Raw genomic sequence first — 19,926 nt, 5'->3', positions numbered from 1 at the left:
CTTTACCACATTCTCTGGCAACGAATTCCAGAGTTTAATTACACATTGAATAAAGAAAAAGTTTCTCTGATTTGTTTTAAATTTACTACTTTGTAGCTTCATTGCATGCCCCCTAGTCCTAGTATTTTTGGAAAGAGTAAACAAACAATTTACATCTACCCGTTCCACTCCACTCATTTTATAGACCTCTATCATATCTCCCCTCAGCCGTCTCTTCTCCAAGCTGAAGAGCCCTAGCTGCTTCAGCCTTTCCTCATAGGGAAGTCATCCCATCCCCTTTATCATTTTTGTCGCCCTTCTCTGTACTTTTTCTAATTCCTAACTTCTAATCTGTTTTGAGATGCGGCGACCAGAATTGAACACAATATTCGAGGTGCAGTCGCACCATGGAGCACAACAAAGGCATTATAATGTCCTCATTTTTGTTTTCCATTCCTTTACTAATAATACCTAACGTTCTATTTGCTTTTCTAGCTGCCGCAGCACACTGACCAGAGGGTTTCAATGTATCATCAATGTCGCCGTCCATATCCCTTTCTTGGTCGGTGACTCCAAACGTGGAACCTTGCATTACATAGCTATAATTCGGGCTCCTCTTTCCCACATGCATCACTTTGCACTTGCTCACATTAAACGTCATCTGCCATTTAGACGCCCAATCTCCCAGTCTTCTAAGGTCCTCTTGTAATTTCTCACAATCCTCTTGCGATTTAACAACTTTGAATAACTGAGCATTATTACATCAAATTCAACATTAGCCCATTCAATCTTTTTATGCACAGACCCACAGTGGATATTTATATTACAGCTTACTAAGAGGACAATCGTGGATTGTCAATGTAAGGCTTCTTTTGTACTGAGGTCTTTTGTTAGACATGCTAGGGCCCAGGTCAGAAAATAAAGAAGGGGGCCCCCTGGATCCCCTCTCCTCCCTGCCTCCCTTCTGATCTACCCACCTGCCAGTACTATTCCACTAACATACCCTCACCAAATACACAACAAGGGATCACAAATTAAAAATAAAAATATGTAGACAAAAATTGAACTGGGAACACTGGCCCTTGCCTTAGCTGGTGGGTATCCCCCAGCATCTCCAGCTGAGGACCTCCTCCAAAGGCAGACAAAACTGTTTTCTATGAAGTTCTTCAGCCGGTGGCAGCATCCTTGAGTCACTGCTAACTAAGCATGCATGGAGTGTTGGCATTGGTGGCTAATGGACATTTCTGCTGGCCACCTTCAGAGGAAGTATTCAGCTGACAGACCTTGAGGATCCTCATTAGCTAAAGTATTTATATTTTGAGTTGGGAGGTGCTAGGGAAGGGGTGGAGAGTGGAGGGATGGTGGAGGTCAAGAGAAAATGTTGTGCCTACCTACTTTGAGCTCAGGCCCACCCAAAATTAGCTGTCTGGCTTTGCTACTGTATCTTCCTCTCCCTCATTGAGATGCACAGCACCTACATTCATAGCATATGATACGAATGTGATATGAAATATGTATATTTGATTCTGATCTGTCTTTGCCATTTTCTGGACACAGACTGTAGAAGTCTGCCTGCTACTGGCCTTTCTTCCCAAAATGAAAGTGACATCTCCCAAAGCTGTATAGAAACTTAAAAAATGTAGTGAAGACTTTCAAAAATAACAGCTTGATAGGAAAATATATATAATTTATGGATGAAAATTACTGCTTTTTCCACGAATATCTCAAAATTGTATCAATAGAGAGGAACAAGGTTGTAGGTGTTGTTTTAGGTATGAAAACTTGTATGCTAATCTACCCTGAGCAGTAGAGAACTGAAGATAGTAGATAACAAAAGAGACTTGGATAAGCAGTAATATCCCGCAAGTAGTCAGGTATGTACAGATGACAGCTGTGAGATATACTTAACACAGTGGTATGTGATAAGGGCGGAGAAGGGTGATGACCATAGAGCACTGTAGGTAGCAAAGGTCTTATAGCTGACTTATGACAGCTAGGAAAAATCTTACGCAAGAGTAGTGTAGGCATGGACAGCAGCAGACAGAATGGGCCAATAGGTCCGTATCCACCATCCTTTGTTATATTTAGGACTTCTGATTTGATTTTTAAAATGTATTTATTTTTTTCATTTTATTTGAATCGGTGTTTTATTGATAAACACTGATACAACATCACAAAAAATAAAAGCAGATGTTTATTGGATAAACACTGGGAAGCCCGCACTTCATCTAGGACTCTCTCACCCCTCCCCTGGCTTGTCTTGTATCCTGTGCTCGGTGTTTGTACCTTGACTGTGCTGATGTCTCCTGTGTCATAAATATACATATTTGATTTTACTTTAAAAGTTAACCCAGAAATAGTACCTGCGGTATGAAAATACCAATAATACTAATGTTTTGTACCCTCAAAGCACCCCTAATTAGCTGAAAAATAAACACCAAACTCTACAATTTATGAGCACATAAGACTAGAAGCCCTGGTTATGTAATAATGTCACCCAGATGGATAAGCAGTTTGTTCTCTATATATAGCATTGAACAGAAATTAGCCAGTTGTCAAATGTACTGTGCCATTACCAACTGGTATTCTTGCTTTCGTTTTCCCTTGCATGGTTATTTTTTAATGAGCTTTTGTAAACAGCCATTTAAAATGGTATATTAAGGTAAGGGTGATGCATTTGATATATTGCTTTTCTGTGGTACAACCAAAGTGATTTACGTTTATGTTTACATCTTTTTTTATTAAATTCCAACATAATAAATCCTGTACAAACTACTTCCAAAATGTGGTAAGCAGCTACCCTACCCATCCTTCTTTTTCCTTCCCCACATAACATATCCCATAGGCATCCTGTAAGAAATCACTCATGTTACACTAACATCATTGCATGTTAAGAAGCCGACTACAGGCCCCAGTGGGCAATGTCAACCAAAACTTCTCCCAAGTGGCTTGGAAGTCATGACCTTTGGGTTCAGGAAGTCTATGTCCTCCTTGTCTTTCTAAATGAATTTGGGTGATAAGAAGGCCACGCCAGTATTGTAGAAAAGGGCTAGATGCACGCAGCCAAAACAATAATCTGCCCATTGAAAAAAACCCTCCAAAATCCAGGAGGATCAAGGTCACTCAAATTATAGTGCCCAAAGAGCAACAACAGATTATGACACACTGTACAATTCCACATTGCCCAAGAAGTAGCCAAATTCTGCTTCCAAAAACATGCTGCTGGTGAACAGATCCAGAACATATGTCCCAGGGTTGCATCTACACAATGGCATTTAGGACAAGAGGCCAAGGTAAGTAGTCCAGTTCGCTGAGCTCTGTGTGGGGATATGTGCAGGTGAAGAGCAAATTTATACAGGACTAGCCGTTAAGCCCGTAAAAATGGGCGAGATTTCCAGCTACCCTCCTCGCCGCCGCTCCCTCCCCCCTCCGGGCCGGGCCCCCTGCACTGACCGGACAGCGCCTCTCACCTCCGTGTGAAAGCGCTACAGGCAGCAGCAGATCGCTCTGCTGCTGCCTGCAGCGCTTCCACGCGGAGGTGAGAGGCGCTATCAGGTCAGTGCAGGGGGCCCGATGCGGAGGAGGGCGGGAGCGGCGGCGGGGATGGGGGGGAGGGTGGAGGTTGGTGCACGTGATGTTCGTTTCCAGGCGGCAGCGTCCGACAGTGACTCCGACTCCGTTTTCTCTCTGTTCCGCCCTCTGACGTCATCAAGTCTTGACGCAAGGGTGGGTCAGAGAGGGAAGTCTCTACTGCGCATTTGCAGGTAAGTCGGTCACTTGCCGTTTATATGTTTGATTTCCTTATGTTGTGTATTCTCAATGCACTTATGGAGACTAGTTACGTAGACTCACAGTTCATCTGAAGACGTATATTATATGCAGGTACCTTCTCTGTCCCTAGTGGGCTCACAATCTAAGGGGCCCTTTTGCAAAGCTATCCCCAGCGTGTGGGTCTTTCACGTGCTGAGGCCACTTTTAGTGTGGTGCTAAAATGGCCTCATTTTCCAGTTTTCCTTGTAATGGCCATGCGCTTTCCCCATTAATGCATGGTTATTAGCACATGAGCCCTTAATGACACCTATTTGTAGGCAGCAAGGGCTTATGCGATAACCACGTGCCAGTCGGTTTGCATGCAGTGATCTAGCTGCGCTAACTTCCGGAAATCACTAAAAACCAACCTGTTTAAAAAGGCATACCCTAGCAATCCAATTTAAATGCCTAATCTCTGCAACACAACCAAACGAAAGCACGTAATGGACATAACACAACTCTTCCGTTCTCCGATTCCCTAATGTGGCTGTGCAACATGAACTTGATCTTACCCTGTGTTTGTTCACACCGGAGCCTGCAAAGGCCTCTCCGGCACTATGTAAGCCACATTGATCCTACAAATAGGTGGGAAAATGTGGGATACAAATGTAACAAATAAAATAAATAGCTGCCAGTTGACCCACTTCCATTTTAAGCCATTCCTGGATTTCTGACAATCAGATCTGATCAGTGCATCTTTTCTAGCAAAAAAGGTGCCGGTACTCAAATGCCAGGCCACCCTTCAAGGGTGGGGGTGATCACTGAGGAACCCACCCACAATAGCCAGGCCTCCTGCAACCAGTCACAGAATCTATGACAAGGCAGAATTGGTGTGTAGAGCCTGAGCTCTTTCATTAAAGCTTGGAGTCCATGGGTCAATTTTAGCAGATAATGGAAAAGGTGCCGGTACTCAGTACCCCCAAGTACCCCCTCAAAAAAAGCCCTGGATCTGATGCATTATGAGGTTAGCAGCATCGATTTCAGTGTGTAGAATCAGGGACTAGAAACAACCACACCACACTAGGGATGTCATTAGAAAACTAATACTGATCTGAAATATCCCCACTGGAACTGGTCAAGCTGGCAGCTTTGCTTACTATGTTGAGTAACTCAAAACAATTTTCTGAATCAGCCTGGATTATCTTGTATGAGATTGAAAAACTGATCTCAGTTTTTATTAAAATGTTTCTATTCTCTTCTTAGGCCCTTCCCAGAGCTGTTACTAAGCATTTTAGCATCCACCACATAAGTACATAAGTAATGCCACAGTGGGAAAAGACCAAGGGTCCATCGAGCCCAGCATCCTGTCCACGACAGCGGCCAATCCAGGCCAAGGGCACCTGGCAAGCTTCCCAAAAGTACAAACATTCTATACATGTTATTCCTGGAATTGTGGAATTTTCCCAAGTCCATTTAGTAGTGGTTTATGGACTTTTCCTTTAGGAAACCGTCTAACCCCTTTTTAAACTCTGTTAAGCTGACTGCCTTCACCACGTTCTCCGGCAACAAATTCCAGAGTTTAATTACACGTTGGATGAAGAAAGATTTTCTCCGCTTTGTTTTAAATTTACTACACTGTAGTTTCATCGCATACCCCCTAGTCCTAGTATTTTTGGAAAGCGTGAACAGACGCTTCATATCCACCTGTTCCACTCCACTGATTATTTTATATACCTCTATCATGTCTCCCCTCAGCCGTCTCTTCTCCAAGCTGAAAAGCCCTATTCTCCTTAGTCTTTCTTCATAGGGAAGTCGTCCCATCCCCGCTATCACAGGCAAGGTTTTTTTGTATATACCTCCTGCCCACACTCTGATCCCTGCTCCTCTTTCTCTCCCTTCCCCTGATCTCTATTCCCTCCCCCAGCCTAGATGGCAATAGGACTATCAGTCTATTCCTGCTTTTCAGTCAGTTTTCTATTTCCAAAAGGGACCACTGCCCCTTTCACCTACCCCCGGTTATGGCGCTGGCCTCTCCTATCCATGAGAAAGTAATGGAAGACCCAGGAATCCCCAGAAAATCTTCTTACATGTTTTTACTTTCTTCTCTGCATCAGTATTTGCCGAGGTGCCAAGCTACCTTGTTTTAAGAGGGAGCTTTTGGTCAGTCCTGGTTTTCTAACAGCCCTGTCCTGATGTGTTATGGGTCCTGCAGCACTGATTTCAAGTGGATAGAATCAGGGACTAGAAATCCCACACTGCTTCAGGGTATAAGTTCAAAACCAGAACTGACCGAAAAGTCTCCCTCCAGGAACAGGGTAACATGACTGCTCTGCATTTGCTGGCAGGAGAGTTATGTAGGGATTAGAACCAGCCCTTTCCTCACTAGGGGTCTTTTACTAAATCTTAGCTTGAGTTATCTGCAGCAGGGCCCATTTTGTTCCTGTGGGGCCTGCTGCAAATAACTCAAGCTAAGCTTTAGTAAAAGACCTCCATGGTATTTAAAACAGTGGTGCCCAGACTGGTTCTGGAGTACCCATTTCCTTTCTGCCCCAGCCTGTTAATCTTCAGTGCTATTGAATATGTCAGCAGAGCTCTTCCATCAAGTGGCATCTTATGCACTTCATTTAGCCTACCCCTATTCCCATGGTTGCTGCTGAATCAGACTTGTGCTCATTATTTTACAATACCCACAGAGTAGTAATATTCACTCCCAGTTCTGTTGGACTGCAAACAGGTCAGGTTTTCAGGATATTCCTCATGAATATGTATGTGAGCGCGATTCGCTTATAATAGAGGTGGTGTACAAGCAAATCTATCTCAAAGATCAAAAATAGAAAGCAGGAATAACTAAATGAGTAAAACTGAGCAACCTGGAGCTCCAAACAGATGGTAGTTTGGAGGCAAGTCAGTTTTGAGCGTGATGATTTTCTTACCATTCAATTACTGCCTTTGTAATCATTTGCTGCTTTACTGTATCCAATCAGACATAGCAGACCCTTTGACGCAGGCCCTGTTCATCAAAACACGGTTGTGCCCAGTCAGATCAACTGAGTTATCAGTTTCAGATACCATAATAAAGTAACCTGTCTGTCTGGAGTGCCAGGTCTTCTCAGTTTCAGTCCTTTTGTCACCCTTGCGTTCTCTTTGTAGTCTTTGATGTCCACAGGGGTACTGGATCTTCTCTTTTGTGTCCAAATCTCTCTCATGCATATTCATGAGAGATATCCTGAAAACCTAACCCTTCTCAAGGACTGCTTCAGTAGACAGAAGAGTGATCAAAGGGTAGGATGCAGCCTGTGATGTGAACGGCATTTGTTGCGTTGGGTTCAAAAAGACACAAAATGAATCCAGCGTATTCATATTTGGAAATTTGGAAGTCGGTAGCTTTTCCTAAGATCATCTCATATGTCAGATGTCTCCAGATATTCAAACATACAAGTGCAGGAACACTACAGAATTGTGAGTTTTGTATTTGATTTGTGTATCATTAGGAACATATTCAATTCTCAATGTTATTCACAATTAGGCATAAAATTGGAGCTCATTTCCTAGCTAACCCTATTCAAGAAGGATAGTTAGTGCTGTCTCGCATTATCCCTCCTAAATATCACCAAACATAGGGGCCTTTTTACCAAACTGTGGTAAAAATAAATGGCCTTAATATGTGGGTCATTCCATTTTTCCGCATGAGTAAAATGGCCACTTTTTGTATTTTTTTGAATTAATGGCCACATGCTAATTTTCCCATTAGCGCACGAGTCCCTACCACCACCCGTAGGCGGTAAGGGCTCATACACTAATTAGTGCACGGCAATAGAGCTGCACTAAGCGATTAGTGCAGAACATGCCTTCTCTCCGCCCCTGACCCACCGCCAGCGCTAAAAAAATAGATCTGTTTTTTAGCATGTGGGAAGTGTGCACCGATCACAAATTTACCATGTTGGCCCACAATAAGACTGTTTTTGCTGTGATGAGCGTTGTGGTGGGGTTTTTTTCAAGGTCATTGTCCTGATGCAGCTATGGTGAAACCTGGCCATGTTGACACAGGTCCTGAGTGTAAAATGAATATGTGAAGCAATGGAGAAGTTTTGTACATGTTTTTCAATAAATGATTCAGAGTGATGGGACTGTGCACCTGTGACATATGTTGGAGATTTTGAGTGCTGGGATTGAGTTTACATTTATTGGATGTGTTAGTGCTTACTGCAGTTTTGTGAAAGGACCCCATAGGAGCCAACTTTTCAAAATTATTGGGGGTGCTAAGCCCAATGGAAATAACCCCTCCCTGGACACTTACAAGGAATTTTCTCAATATTGGGGGTGCTCAAGCACCCATAGAGTCGGATCCTATGCCATAGGGTGCTACGGTGAGAGATAGAACATCTTCTTAACCTCCATACCAATCTTGTAATGCATGAAAGTGTTTCCTTTCACAAGCACTAATGAGTTGCCTCAGATTTCCCTCCGAGGATAATCTAACAGTTGTGCTGAATGAATACCAATGTAGGAATGAAATAATAATGTGTGGGTGTGCCACCCATGATAACATGACTGTGAATTTGCTTTTGTGTTTACATTTCCAAAGAAAAGAAAGACCAATTGACAAAGAAGCAGAGTAGTAGAAGAAAACTACACTCCTTTTATGATGTGGAAGAGGAAATAGGCAGGTAAATATTATTAAAACAATTTATTTTGTAGGTATGGAAAACCTTTGGTCAGAAATGCTGAGCTTAGCTTAGCAAACATGAACAAAATTAAAGACCCATTATAGAGAAACTACATTTTATTGTATAGGAACGGGGGGAGCAGGGGCGTAACCAGACCTCAAGTTGGGAGGGGGCCAGAGCCCAAGGTGGGGGGGGGCACATTTTGGTCCGCACCCACTGCTGCCGTTGTACATATCTTGGCTAGCAGGGGTTCCCAACCCCCGCCAGCTGAAGCACCACTGCCACACCTACCTTGGCTGGTGGGGGGTCCCCAACCCCTGCCAGCTAAAGCATTCATCCACCGCTGGTCTCCAGCGGCGCTGCATTGCCTCCCCTGCTTTCTCTGCCCCTCACGGTCCAGCACGCTCATTTTAGTGAAACTGAGCAGTGCTGAATGAAGGCTTCAGCTTGTTGGGGTTGGGGCCCCCACCAGCCAAACTAGGGGCCCAGAGCAAATTTTGGGGGCCTAGGCCCCCATAGCCCCCCATAACTACGCCACTGGGGCGGGAGTAATATTCATTCTTGATGGTAAACAGCTTGTAAGCCATTCACAGCTGCGGAAAGCGACCCTGAATATTCATATCTGGGGCATGCGCGGCTCCTGCATTGAATATCTGGGTATGTGCACTGACCTGGGTATTAACCAGACACCAGTCGATATTAGACTAGTGCCCGGTCAACTCAGTACATAAAGATAGGACAGCCTTCTTGCTGTCCTAACTTTATGAACTTATTTATCCGGTTAGCTGACCAAATATCAACCCTAACAGGCTAAGTTGTGGATCCGCCCAAACTCTGGCCCTGGACTGTCCCTAATCTAGCCAGTTAAGGAATATTCGCTGGCACTACCCGGTTAAGTGCTGCTATCGACAGTTCAGCATGATTTAACTGGGCAGGAATCTCTCCTGCTTGGTTAAAGTACTTAGAATTTGAGGCCCAGGGTGACCAACTTCTCATATATTTCAACCAGTTGTACAGTGTCTGGTTTCAAGGATAACTGGATGTTTATATTTGGTCAAGAATGGCTTGATCAAGCACAAATTGATTGGAGCAAGTGTTACAATGATGCTCTAATCGGTGCCTTTTTAATATTTGGCTTTAGCTCTTGCCTTTTCAGTGGTACTTCAGAGCAGGGCCACCGAGAGTGTGGAGGGTCGGGGGGGGGCAAGATTCCCTAGGACCCGGCCTCCAAGGGGGGCCCAGTGCCATGGTCTCTCTCTTTCCTGCTCCTGATGGGACTCAGGTGATTGTGTCCCGACAGGAGCAGGAGAGAGAAAACTCTGGCGCCGGGCCCCCTTAGAGACTGGGCAGGAGCAGATACAGGGCTTCAGGGACTCTGGCTGGCATGGGTCCCCAGGCCCCGCCAGCAGAAGCAGCCTTCCTCCAGTCCAGCGCTGTTCTTCACTCCACCACATTGCCTGCCCTGCAGCTGCTTTTCCTCTCACGTCGCGCATACTCAGTTTTGATGAAATTGAGCGTGCTTGACATGAGGGGGAAAAGCAGCTGCAGAGGCAGGACAGGCAATGCGGCAGAGTAAAGAACAGCGCTGGAGGAAGGCTTCTGCTACTGGGGCTTGGGGACCCCCTCCCCTTTAAAAATGAAGTTGGATTCAAGAGACATAACTCAGATCAGATTCACTCAAAATATCCCAAACCACTTTAATACAAACAGTGAATCAAAGAACAACCTTTCTTGGTTCTTCAATATACAAAATGATGTTCATCAGGGAAGAAAAAAAGACCTCATCACACCATATCATAAAGATAGAGAGCGCTGGATTAGCGATTCATTGTGCACATAGGGGCCCTTTTACTAAGCCGCGTAAGCGTCTATGTGCGTGCAAAAATGGAGTTACCACACGGCTACCATGTGGCTCTTGCGGTATTTCATTTTTGCAGCGTGTCTGATACACGCAGCTGAAAAAAAAAATTTTTATTTTCTGCCGCGCGTATCGAACAAGCACCAAGTGGCATTTGGCTCGCATAGGTCATTACTGCCCGGTTACCTCGTGAGACTTTACCGCTAGGTCAATGGCTGGTGGTAAGGTCTCAGACCCAAAATGGAGACGCGGCAATTTTCATTTTGCCGCACGTCCATTTTCAGTAAAAAAAAATTTTTAAGGCCTTTTTCACAGGTGCGCTGAAAAATAATTCTGTGCGCGCCCAAAACCCACGCCTACACTACTTCAGGCCATTTTTCTGCGCACCTTAATAAAAGGACCCCACAGTTAAAACATATTAATCATAGGTGAAAAAAAAGTTCCCACTTCTTCAAAAATGTTAAAGTGTAGTCAAAATGCAGTCCAAATATGCAAAATTAAGCAGGTGAAATTGCGAACTAAACATCATTTTGCATATTGAAGAAGCAAGAAAGGTTGTGCTTTCATTCAATGTTTGTATGCAAGAGACATAAGCCAACAATTCTGTCCTTTTTTTTCCCCCCCATCACAACTCAGTTTAGTGGTCAAGCATATCAGTTCACTAGTTCTTTGGTCTTTAGCCTTAGGGACAAACATCCCATCCCCTTTCAATAGCTTTGCTAGTTGGTTTCTTGGAAAAATGCTAACTATAAAGAATATTTATGTTACTTTCAATTTGTGCAGAGGCTGTTATGGCTTTTTGAGGAGGGTAATGCACAAGGGAAACAAAGCGGCTTGTGCTGCCAAGTTCATACCCCTGAGAAGCAAAACAAGGTCCTACGCCTACCGAGAGCGGGATATTCTGACAAGAATAAGCCATGAGAAAATCACCCAACTACTGGATACCTTTGAAACAAAGAAAACTTTAGTCTTAATCCTGGAGCTGTATCCTTTTCTCCAATTTGTTTCTGGTTACCCTTCTTTTCTATTTCCAGTACAGCAAAATTTTGATGGAACATTATAAATACAGGGCCCTGTATTCAAAACGAGTTAATTGGCCAGAAGAGACTCCTGGCTATGTAAATTGCTTGGTAGAGGCTAACCGGCAATATTCAGCAGCACGTAAAAGGACAGAGCGTGGGGGCTACTCCTGTGAAGGCTCACTGGCGGGTATCACATTGTACGATTTCTTTTGATGAGGGGACAGATAGTGATGATCCTTGATTGATTGGGGTCATAGGTTTCAGGTATACAGTCAGACTGATTGCTATTCTGCCCAATGTGTGTATGGGATTGTATGCCCGTGTGGGTTATGGTACATCAGTCAGACCATACGTAGGATTAAGCTTTGTATCACGCAGCATTTGAGCAATCTGCAGTTGCAGCACACTGACGCTCCCCTCGTTTCTCATTGGCAGCTTAATGGTCATGAGATTCAAGATTTAAAATTTGTAGTTTTACATAGGGTGACGGTCCCTAGGGGTGGTAACATTCCATTGATATTTTTAATAAAGGAGCAACGGATGATTTTTCAATGGAATACTGTGGCCCCCCTGTGGTTTAAATAGGGAAATTGAGTGGTTAGCGGTTTGATATGGAGGGTATTTAAGGAGAATTTTCCCGCCACTCTCCACACGCATGAGCGGGCGTCCGTTTGAGACGTCCCATTGCTCAGCATGGGAGCGTGATTGGGTGTCCCAGTTACCCATTGTGGCTGGTAAGATATTTTCAAAATTATGGTTCTAGTAGATTTTATTGTTAGTGTAGATGTGGTTGGTAAGGGTGTTTCAAATTGATGTTGTTTTTTAACTGTACAAACCCCTGATGACGCTCGGATGAGTGAAACATGAACTGTGTACATAAGTACATAAGTATTGCCATACTGGGACAGACCAAAGGTCCATCAAGCCCAGCAACCTGTTTCCAACAGGGGCCAATCCATATCACAAATACCTGGCAAGATCCCAAAAAAGTACAATACATTTTATGCTGCTTATCCCAGAAATAGTAGATTTCCCCCAAGTCCATTTTAATAATGGTCTATGGACTTTTCCCTTAGGAAACTGTCCAAACCTTTTTTAAACCCCGCTAAGCTAACCGCCTTTACCACATTATCTGGCAACGAATTCCAGAGTTTAATTACACATTGAGGGAACAAAAATATTCTTTGATTCGTTTTAAATTTACTACTTTGTAGCTTCATTGAATGCCCCCTAGTCTTTGTATTTTTGGAAGGCGTAAACAGACGCTTCATGTCTACCCTTTCCACACCACTCATTATTTTATAGACCTCTATCATATCTCCCCTCAGCCTTCTTTTCTCCAAATTGAAGAGCCCTAGCCGCTTTAGCCTTTCCTCATGTAGGGTCATGGTGGGCATGAGAGTTCAATCCAATGTTAGAAGGATTCTTGCACCTGAAAGAAGTTTTTGTGTTGTCTGACAAAGGTTATGTCTTGAGGGGCTTGGTGCTGGCAACAAAGGGAGATTATCAACAGAAGAATATATTTGATGCTGTTTCTGTTTGGAATTTTGGAGTATCTGCAGTTCCCTATATCTACAGCGGGTTTGCAAAATTTTCAATCAGATGGAGAACTGATAGTGAACTACCGATAATAATCCAGCCAATTTGTAGATGACTGTAGTTTTTATAAACTGGATTAGTGCTGATATAAGCTATCATAAACTCTTCTGTCTTGTGGCCAGCTATGCCATGTATTACATAATGAATTACAATGCTTCTATGGTATTAGGAATTTGTATGAATAGAATCCATGAGTGCTTGTGAGTGGTGTATGAATGGTGAGATTGTGGTGTGTGGATAGTAATTCATAAGTTTTAACTATGATGTTTTGTGTAATAGTAGGCTTTGATATTTGAAAATAATAAAAATTTGGAATTGTGCATAGCTGTGATTGATATTCTGTGTTGATAGGATCTTAGAGGTCTCAAAGGTATGTAGAGGGCTAACTTATGCTTTAATTACTCTGACCCATTTTTTTTTGAGGGCCTTGAAAATCAAACATATCCTCAGAACATCCACAATGAATCTGCATTTGAGAGATTTGCATTGATATCCTGAAAACCTGGCCTGCCTGTGGCCCAAGGACTGGAATTGAGTAGCCATGCCATAATATAAACACAATAGTGCACATTTCCACTCTAGAGCTCAGTTTTTCTAGCCAACTAATTAAGGAAACATTTATTTATTGCTGCTGTGCTTGTAACTTTACCTGTTTGCTGACTTTTTTTTTTTGCCAGATAGTATAGTAGTAATCATGGTTCTTCTTTCATTTCCCTTCCATTGTTTTACTGTATCTTATAATATTTTTGACAAAACCAGAAGTTTCTTCTGTTTCCTAAACATCTTAGGATTTTGGTTTCCAAAGAAACTGGGGAATTGGTGCTGTTTAGCCTTTATCATAAAAAAAAAGTTTTCCTGTACATTTTCACATTAAAGACTATCCGCCTTATTTTCGAAAGAGAAAGACGCCCATATTTCGACCCAAATCGGGAGATGGGCGTCTTTCTCCCATGGGTGCCCAAATCGGTATAATCGAAAGCCGATTTTGTGCGTCTTCAACTGCAGTCTGTCGCGGAAACAGCCAAAGTTGACGGGGGCGTGTTGGAGGCATGGTGAAGGCGGGACTGGGGCGTGTTTATCTGCCAAGGAGAGATGGGCGTCCTCGGCCGATAATCGAAAAAAGAAAGGCGTTTTTAGCGCGAATTTGGGTCACTTTTTTGGACCCTTTTTTTCACGAACAAGTCCCAAAAAAGTGCCCTAAATGACCAGATGACCACCGGAGGGATTCGGAGATGACCACCCCTGGCTCCCCCAGTGGTCACTAACCCCCTCCCACCAAAACAAAAACAACTTTAACAACTTTTTTTTCCAGCCTGTATGCCAGCCTCAAATGCCATACCCAGCTCCATCACAGCAGTATGCAGGTCCCTGGAGCAGTTGTTAGTAGGTGCAGTGGACTTCAGCCAGGTGGACCCAGGCCCATCCCCCCCCTACCTGTTACACTTGTGGTGGTAAATGGGAGCCCTCCAAACTGCCCCCAAAACCCACTGTACCCACATCTAGGTGCCCCCCTTCAGCCATAAGTGCTATGGTAATGGTGTAGAGTTGTGGGCAGTGGGTTTTGGGGGGGATTTGTGGGGCTCAGCACCCAAGGGAAGGAAGCTATGGACTTCAGAGGTAGTTAACTTTAGTTTTTTAATTGTTACAAGTGCCCCCTAGGGTGCCCGGTTGGTGTTCTGGCATGTGAGGGGGACCAGTGCACTACGAATCCTGGCCCCTCCCACGACCCAATGCCTTGGATTTGGTCATTTTTGAGCTGGGCGCCTTCGGTTTCCATTATCGCTGAAAAACGATACCGCCCAGCTCAAATCCGCACAACTCCGATGCATTTGGCTGGCACAAACCGTAGTATCGGAAAAAAGATGGACGCCCATTTTTTTCCAAAATACAGTTTGCCCCACCCCTTCATGTACCCATTCTCGGAGATAGACGCCCATGGAGATGGGCGTTCGCATTCGATTATGCCCCTTCACATGTAGCAGTAGTATGCCCACTTAAATGCCTGAACCCTGCAACACAACGAAACTAATACTCGAACTGGACATAACTTAACTCTTCCTCCTTTCGATTCCCTTATGTGTCTGTCACACATGAACTTTACTATACCACAATATCACTCTGTATTTGTCATACCGGAATTGGCGATCGCCTTCACGGTACTATGTAAGCCACATTGAACCTGCAAATAGGTGGGGAAATGTGGGATACAAATGCAACAAATTAAATAACATAAATTTAGCCTTGTAAGGTACAGGTAGCCAGTCTGATGTGGTCACCTTGTTTGCAGCCTTCTATCAGTCATGCTGCAGCATTCTGAATTAATTGGATCTGATACATGTGTATACTTTGTTAATTTTGAGGCCCTTTAACTAAACAGTAGCACATGCTAATGGACATTTGCGCATTCTAAATGCTGCACATTCTATTTTATACCAATTACTACTACTACTACTACTATTTAGCATTTCTATAGCGCTACAAGGCATACGCAGCGCTGCACAAACATAGAAGAAAGACAGTCCCTGCTCAAAGAGCTTACAATCTAATAGACAAAAAATAAATAAAGTAAGCAAATCAAATCAATTAATGTGGACGGGAAGGAAGAGAGGAGGGTAGGTGGAGGCGAGTGGTTACAAGTGGTTACGAGTCAAAAGCAATGTTAAAGAGGTGGGCTTTCAGTCTAGATTTAAAGGTGGCCAAGGATGGGGCAAGACGTAGGGGCTCAGGAAGTTTATTCCAGGCGTAGGGTGCAGCGAGACAGAAGGCGCGAAGTCTGGAGTTGGCAGTAGTGGAGAAGGGAACAGATAAGAAGGATTTATCCATGGAGCGGAGTGCACGGGAAGGGGTGTAGGGAAGGACGAGTGTGGAGAGATACTGGGGACCAGCAGAGTGAATACATTTATAGGTTAGTAGAAGAAGTTTGAACAGGATGCGAAAACGGATAGGGAGCAAGTGAAGGGTCTTGAGGAGAGGGGTAGTATGAGTAAAGCGACCCTGGCGGAAGATGAGACGGGCAGCAGAGTTTTGAACCGACTGGAGAGGGGAGAGGTGACTAAGTGGGAGGCCAGCAAGAAGCAGATTGCAGTAGTCTAAACGAGAGGTGACAAGGGTGTGGATGAGGGTTTTGGTAGAGTGCTCGGAAAGAAAGGGGCGGATTTTACGGCTGTTGTAAAGAAAGAAACGACAGGTCTTGGCAATCTGCTGGATATGAGCAGAGAAGGAGGCTACATGGCACTTTACATACTTTAATATCTATTAGCATGCGCTAAGCATTAGTGCCCCTTTATCTGATTATAATCCTACATACATGGTATAGCTCTATAATTGTTCAGCAGCCGTAGTCCACTATGATACCCCAGATTCTGTCGAAGAGCTGAACACCCTTCTCAGCACATCATTCCAAACTGTAACCTTGTCCACAAGTGACTTCATTACAAAATCATCTGGGAAAAAAAGGGAGACAGTAGGTTCAATAAGATGAAGAGCTCTTGTGAAATAATCGTAAGTCCCTCTTGAATTAGCAGTTTTCTGTGGGATAACTACTGAATCCTATTCAGTGGTATACTCCATGTGGTTTAACCTTAGGTCCTGGGGATTTGCAGCTGATGCCTTCTTTAGCAAGTAATCAGTTACTTCCATTTTTCCACCTTCTGCACCAGTAGACCCTATGTGTACTGGTCATGAATAAAACCTTTCACTGAAAAATGATCATTTGGAGAATTTCCTTCTTCGTGTATGCCTTTATACAAAAGACTGAAACGACTCCTAGGATGTTTCTGGCTGGTATTTAATTTTGCTCTCTCTTTTATTGTATTTAATTTATTATGTAAACCACTTTGAATAGTTTGTCTATAAAAGTGGTATAAACCTTTATGAGAATGAGGAGGAGGATTTAGGAAGAAATTTAGATGTGAAAATCTACAGCATGAATCAACCCTTTCCTCATGAAATGAAAGTTTAGATGATTATGCAAGGGTGTCTCCTTTTAAATTTATCGGCACCACTTCTCATGCCTTCTCTGTTGACCTGACATTAAAGGAATCGTGAGGTTGCTAAGTATGTTTCCTATATCATTACTGGTAGCTGACAGGAGAGGCTGGGGGCAGGGATCTGTGCATTTCTGATTCCACACTAGGTTTTCATGATGTTGCCTCCAAAGCCAAACAGTAGGCTAGGGCAGAGGTTCTCAACCCAGTCCTTGGGTACACCAGACCAGTCTGTTTTTTCAAGATAACCCGCAGTCAATATGCATGAGATACATCTTCATGCATTGCATTTATTGTGTTCAAATCTATTTCATACATATTCATTGTAGGTATCCTAAAAATCTGACTGGATGGCTGTGTCCTGAGGACTGGGTTGAGAACCCCTGGGCTAAGACAACCTTCTACAATTTCTATCCTGATCAAGCAGATGATCCTGTATAGCTAACAAGTATCCATTTGGTAAAGAATTGGTAGCCAGTTTTCTCAGCTCTCTTCAAATGCATAAATATGTTCCATCTTTGTAAAGGACCCAATACATCTGCTTCTAATGTACAAAATATCATATTTCCTTGGAAGCACCATCCTTCCATCCATGTGCACTGTCTCCACTAACATGAGTGTTTTATTCATTGTGATTTGTTCAATGGTCCTGCAAGATCTTAGCTTTCCTGAATGATTATTATAGATGCTCTAGTGAGGAACTGTTGGACCGTCTTCTGAAGAAGGGCACAGCCACTGAAGCAGAGGTAAGCTTTTAAAAAGAGCTTTGTGAAAAACAAATAACCATATGGTTTAATTAAAGCAGAATTCCAATGGAATGACATCAGTAAAAGTGTTATGCAGTATGTTTTGCAATATAAATGTCCCATTCTTAATTCTCAGGTGAAACTGTATATAAAGCAAATTGTAGAAGGCATTGAATATCTTCATGATAAGAACATTCTCCACTTGGACATTAAGGTAACTTCTGTAGAAGATTCATAATGTTTTACCTTTAGTATGCCTGCTAATCGCTTTATTAAGCCCTGAAAGTGGTAGATCAAGATAAAATGAGCAGGGTGATGACACTGGTATGTGCAATGCTATAAGTGACCTGGAGGCTCATTTTCAAAGCACATAGACTTACAAAGTAACATGGAGGGACATTTTTGATATGCACAAAACGTCCCAAATCCGAACAGGAAAGAAGGTCATTTTCAAAAATGAAAAACGTCTTTTTTTTTTTTCGAAAATACTGTTTCAAACAAGGTTTCATGCTTTGGACGTTTTGTTTTTTGGTCCATTTTTGAAAAAAATGAATAAGAGCCAAAACGTAGAAAATCAAGCCATTGTGATGTAGGAGGAGCCAGCATTTTTAGCAGACTGGTCCCCCAGACATCCCAGGAGAGCAATGGTGCACCCTAGGGGGCACTTCAGTGCACTTCATAAAAATTCTCCCAGGTACATATCTCACTTTTTGTTCCCTTATCTTGTCCCTTGGGCCCTCAAAAACCCACCCAAAACCTACTGCCCCCCACTGTACACCACTACAATAGCCCTTACGGGTAAAGAGGGCACCTATATATGGGTACAGTAGTTTTGGTGACTTTGGGAGGAGTCACAGTTTCCACCATAAGTATAACAGATAGAGGGAGATAGGGACTTGAGTCTCCCACTCCATAGTGCACTGCACAGACCCCTACACTATTCCAGGGACCTGCATGCTGCTCTAATAGACCTGACTTTAACATCTGAGGCTGTCATAGAGGCTGGTAAGTCATATTTTTATTCAGTTTTTTAGGGGGGTGGGAGGGGGTCAGTGACCACTGGGGGGTATTGGGAGGTCATCTCTGACTCCCTCCAATGGTCATTTAGGGCAACTTTTTGTGCCTTATTCATTATAAAAACAGGTCTAACTCAAGACATCTTAGTTTAGGATTGCCCAAATCCCACCCTTAACAAACCCCCTTGAGATTTAGACGCACTGCAGATAAACAGTATAGGAAAACATCTGAAAAATAGGTTTTGAAAATACTGATTTGGACATTTTTGTGAGAAAAATGTCCAAATGCTGCTTTATGCCACTTTTTAGACGACGTTCTCTTTCGAAAATGAGCCCCATAGTAGCCTATGGAACTTAGTAAGTCTATGAGCTTTGAAAATGAGCGCCATGGTGTTTTTCAAAATAGTATTTTGAGTAGACTATAGTAACATTGAATGATATGTTCCTCTGGGTCTGGGATCTGCAATTTAACTGCAAATCCCTAACACCCACTTAGTTCAGGTATAGTGGAGGAGGATGCTGTACAGCATAAGGGAATAACAGTGACACAACTGGCAGAGGATGGAAGTGTCAATATTAGTGATTTCTTTGTGCATGCTATGGGGCCCTTTTACTAAGCAGTGGTAAAAAAATGGCCTTCAGTAGTGTAGGCGCGTGTATTGGGCCCTCACCAGCCAGTTTTTACCACATCTACAAAAAACGACTTTTTTTTTTAATGGGATGGAAAAAGGGCCTGCAGTAAAAATAAAACCAGCGCGTGCCCAAAATCGGCCTGAGCGCTTAACGCCACCCATTGATCTAGTGGTAAAGGCTTATGCGCTACACATACAGTGACCGGTCGGCACGAGCCAAGTGCCCATTACTGCCAGAACTGGCACATGTAGGAGGAAATAAATAATTCATCCACACGTTATGGGCGTGCGCCAAATCTGAAATTAATGCAAGGAGGGGTCACTGGTCTGGCGGTAGTCTCATTTGGGTGCTCGCTGCATGTGCATAGAGCCTACTGTGTCTTAGTAACAAGGCCCCTATATAACCAGTCTAAACTCTGGCTCTAGCACCCAAGATATCCAGTGGTGACGTTACTGGCATAAGCCTTAGATGATACACCTTTAATTCCTAAGTTTTGTCCTTCATGATGTGCATGTCAGTTTTACCCACACATCTACCAGACTACAGAAGCAAGGAGTGGATTCAGGAGCTGATCTACAAGCTAATTGAGGAGGTAGAAGCACCAACTCAGAGCTTCACCAAACGAGACAAAATATTACAGGGGAAAAAAATCCCATATGGATATAGTCTG

General features: G+C 43.3%; 1 protein-coding gene across 1 annotated transcript in view; it reads left to right on the top strand.

Moving 5' to 3' along the window:
* The window catches only part of OBSCN (obscurin, cytoskeletal calmodulin and titin-interacting RhoGEF), a 472,877-nt gene that overhangs the window by 378,519 nt on the left and 74,432 nt on the right, over window positions 1–19,926 (top strand). Inside the window, exons 77-80 of the mRNA XM_030197417.1 lie at window positions 8,315–8,396; window positions 11,038–11,238; window positions 17,547–17,607; window positions 17,744–17,821. Coding sequence (XP_030053277.1) covers window positions 8,315–8,396; window positions 11,038–11,238; window positions 17,547–17,607; window positions 17,744–17,821 — 422 coding nt within the window. The remainder of the gene's footprint in view (window positions 1–8,314; window positions 8,397–11,037; window positions 11,239–17,546; window positions 17,608–17,743; window positions 17,822–19,926) is intronic.

This window comes from Microcaecilia unicolor, chromosome 1 (assembly GCF_901765095.1).
Source record: "Microcaecilia unicolor chromosome 1, aMicUni1.1, whole genome shotgun sequence".
Classification (NCBI taxonomy): Eukaryota; Metazoa; Chordata; class Amphibia; order Gymnophiona; family Siphonopidae; genus Microcaecilia; species Microcaecilia unicolor.
The sequence above is the reverse complement of the archived record's forward strand: the minus strand, read 5'-3'. Positions and strand labels throughout refer to the sequence as shown.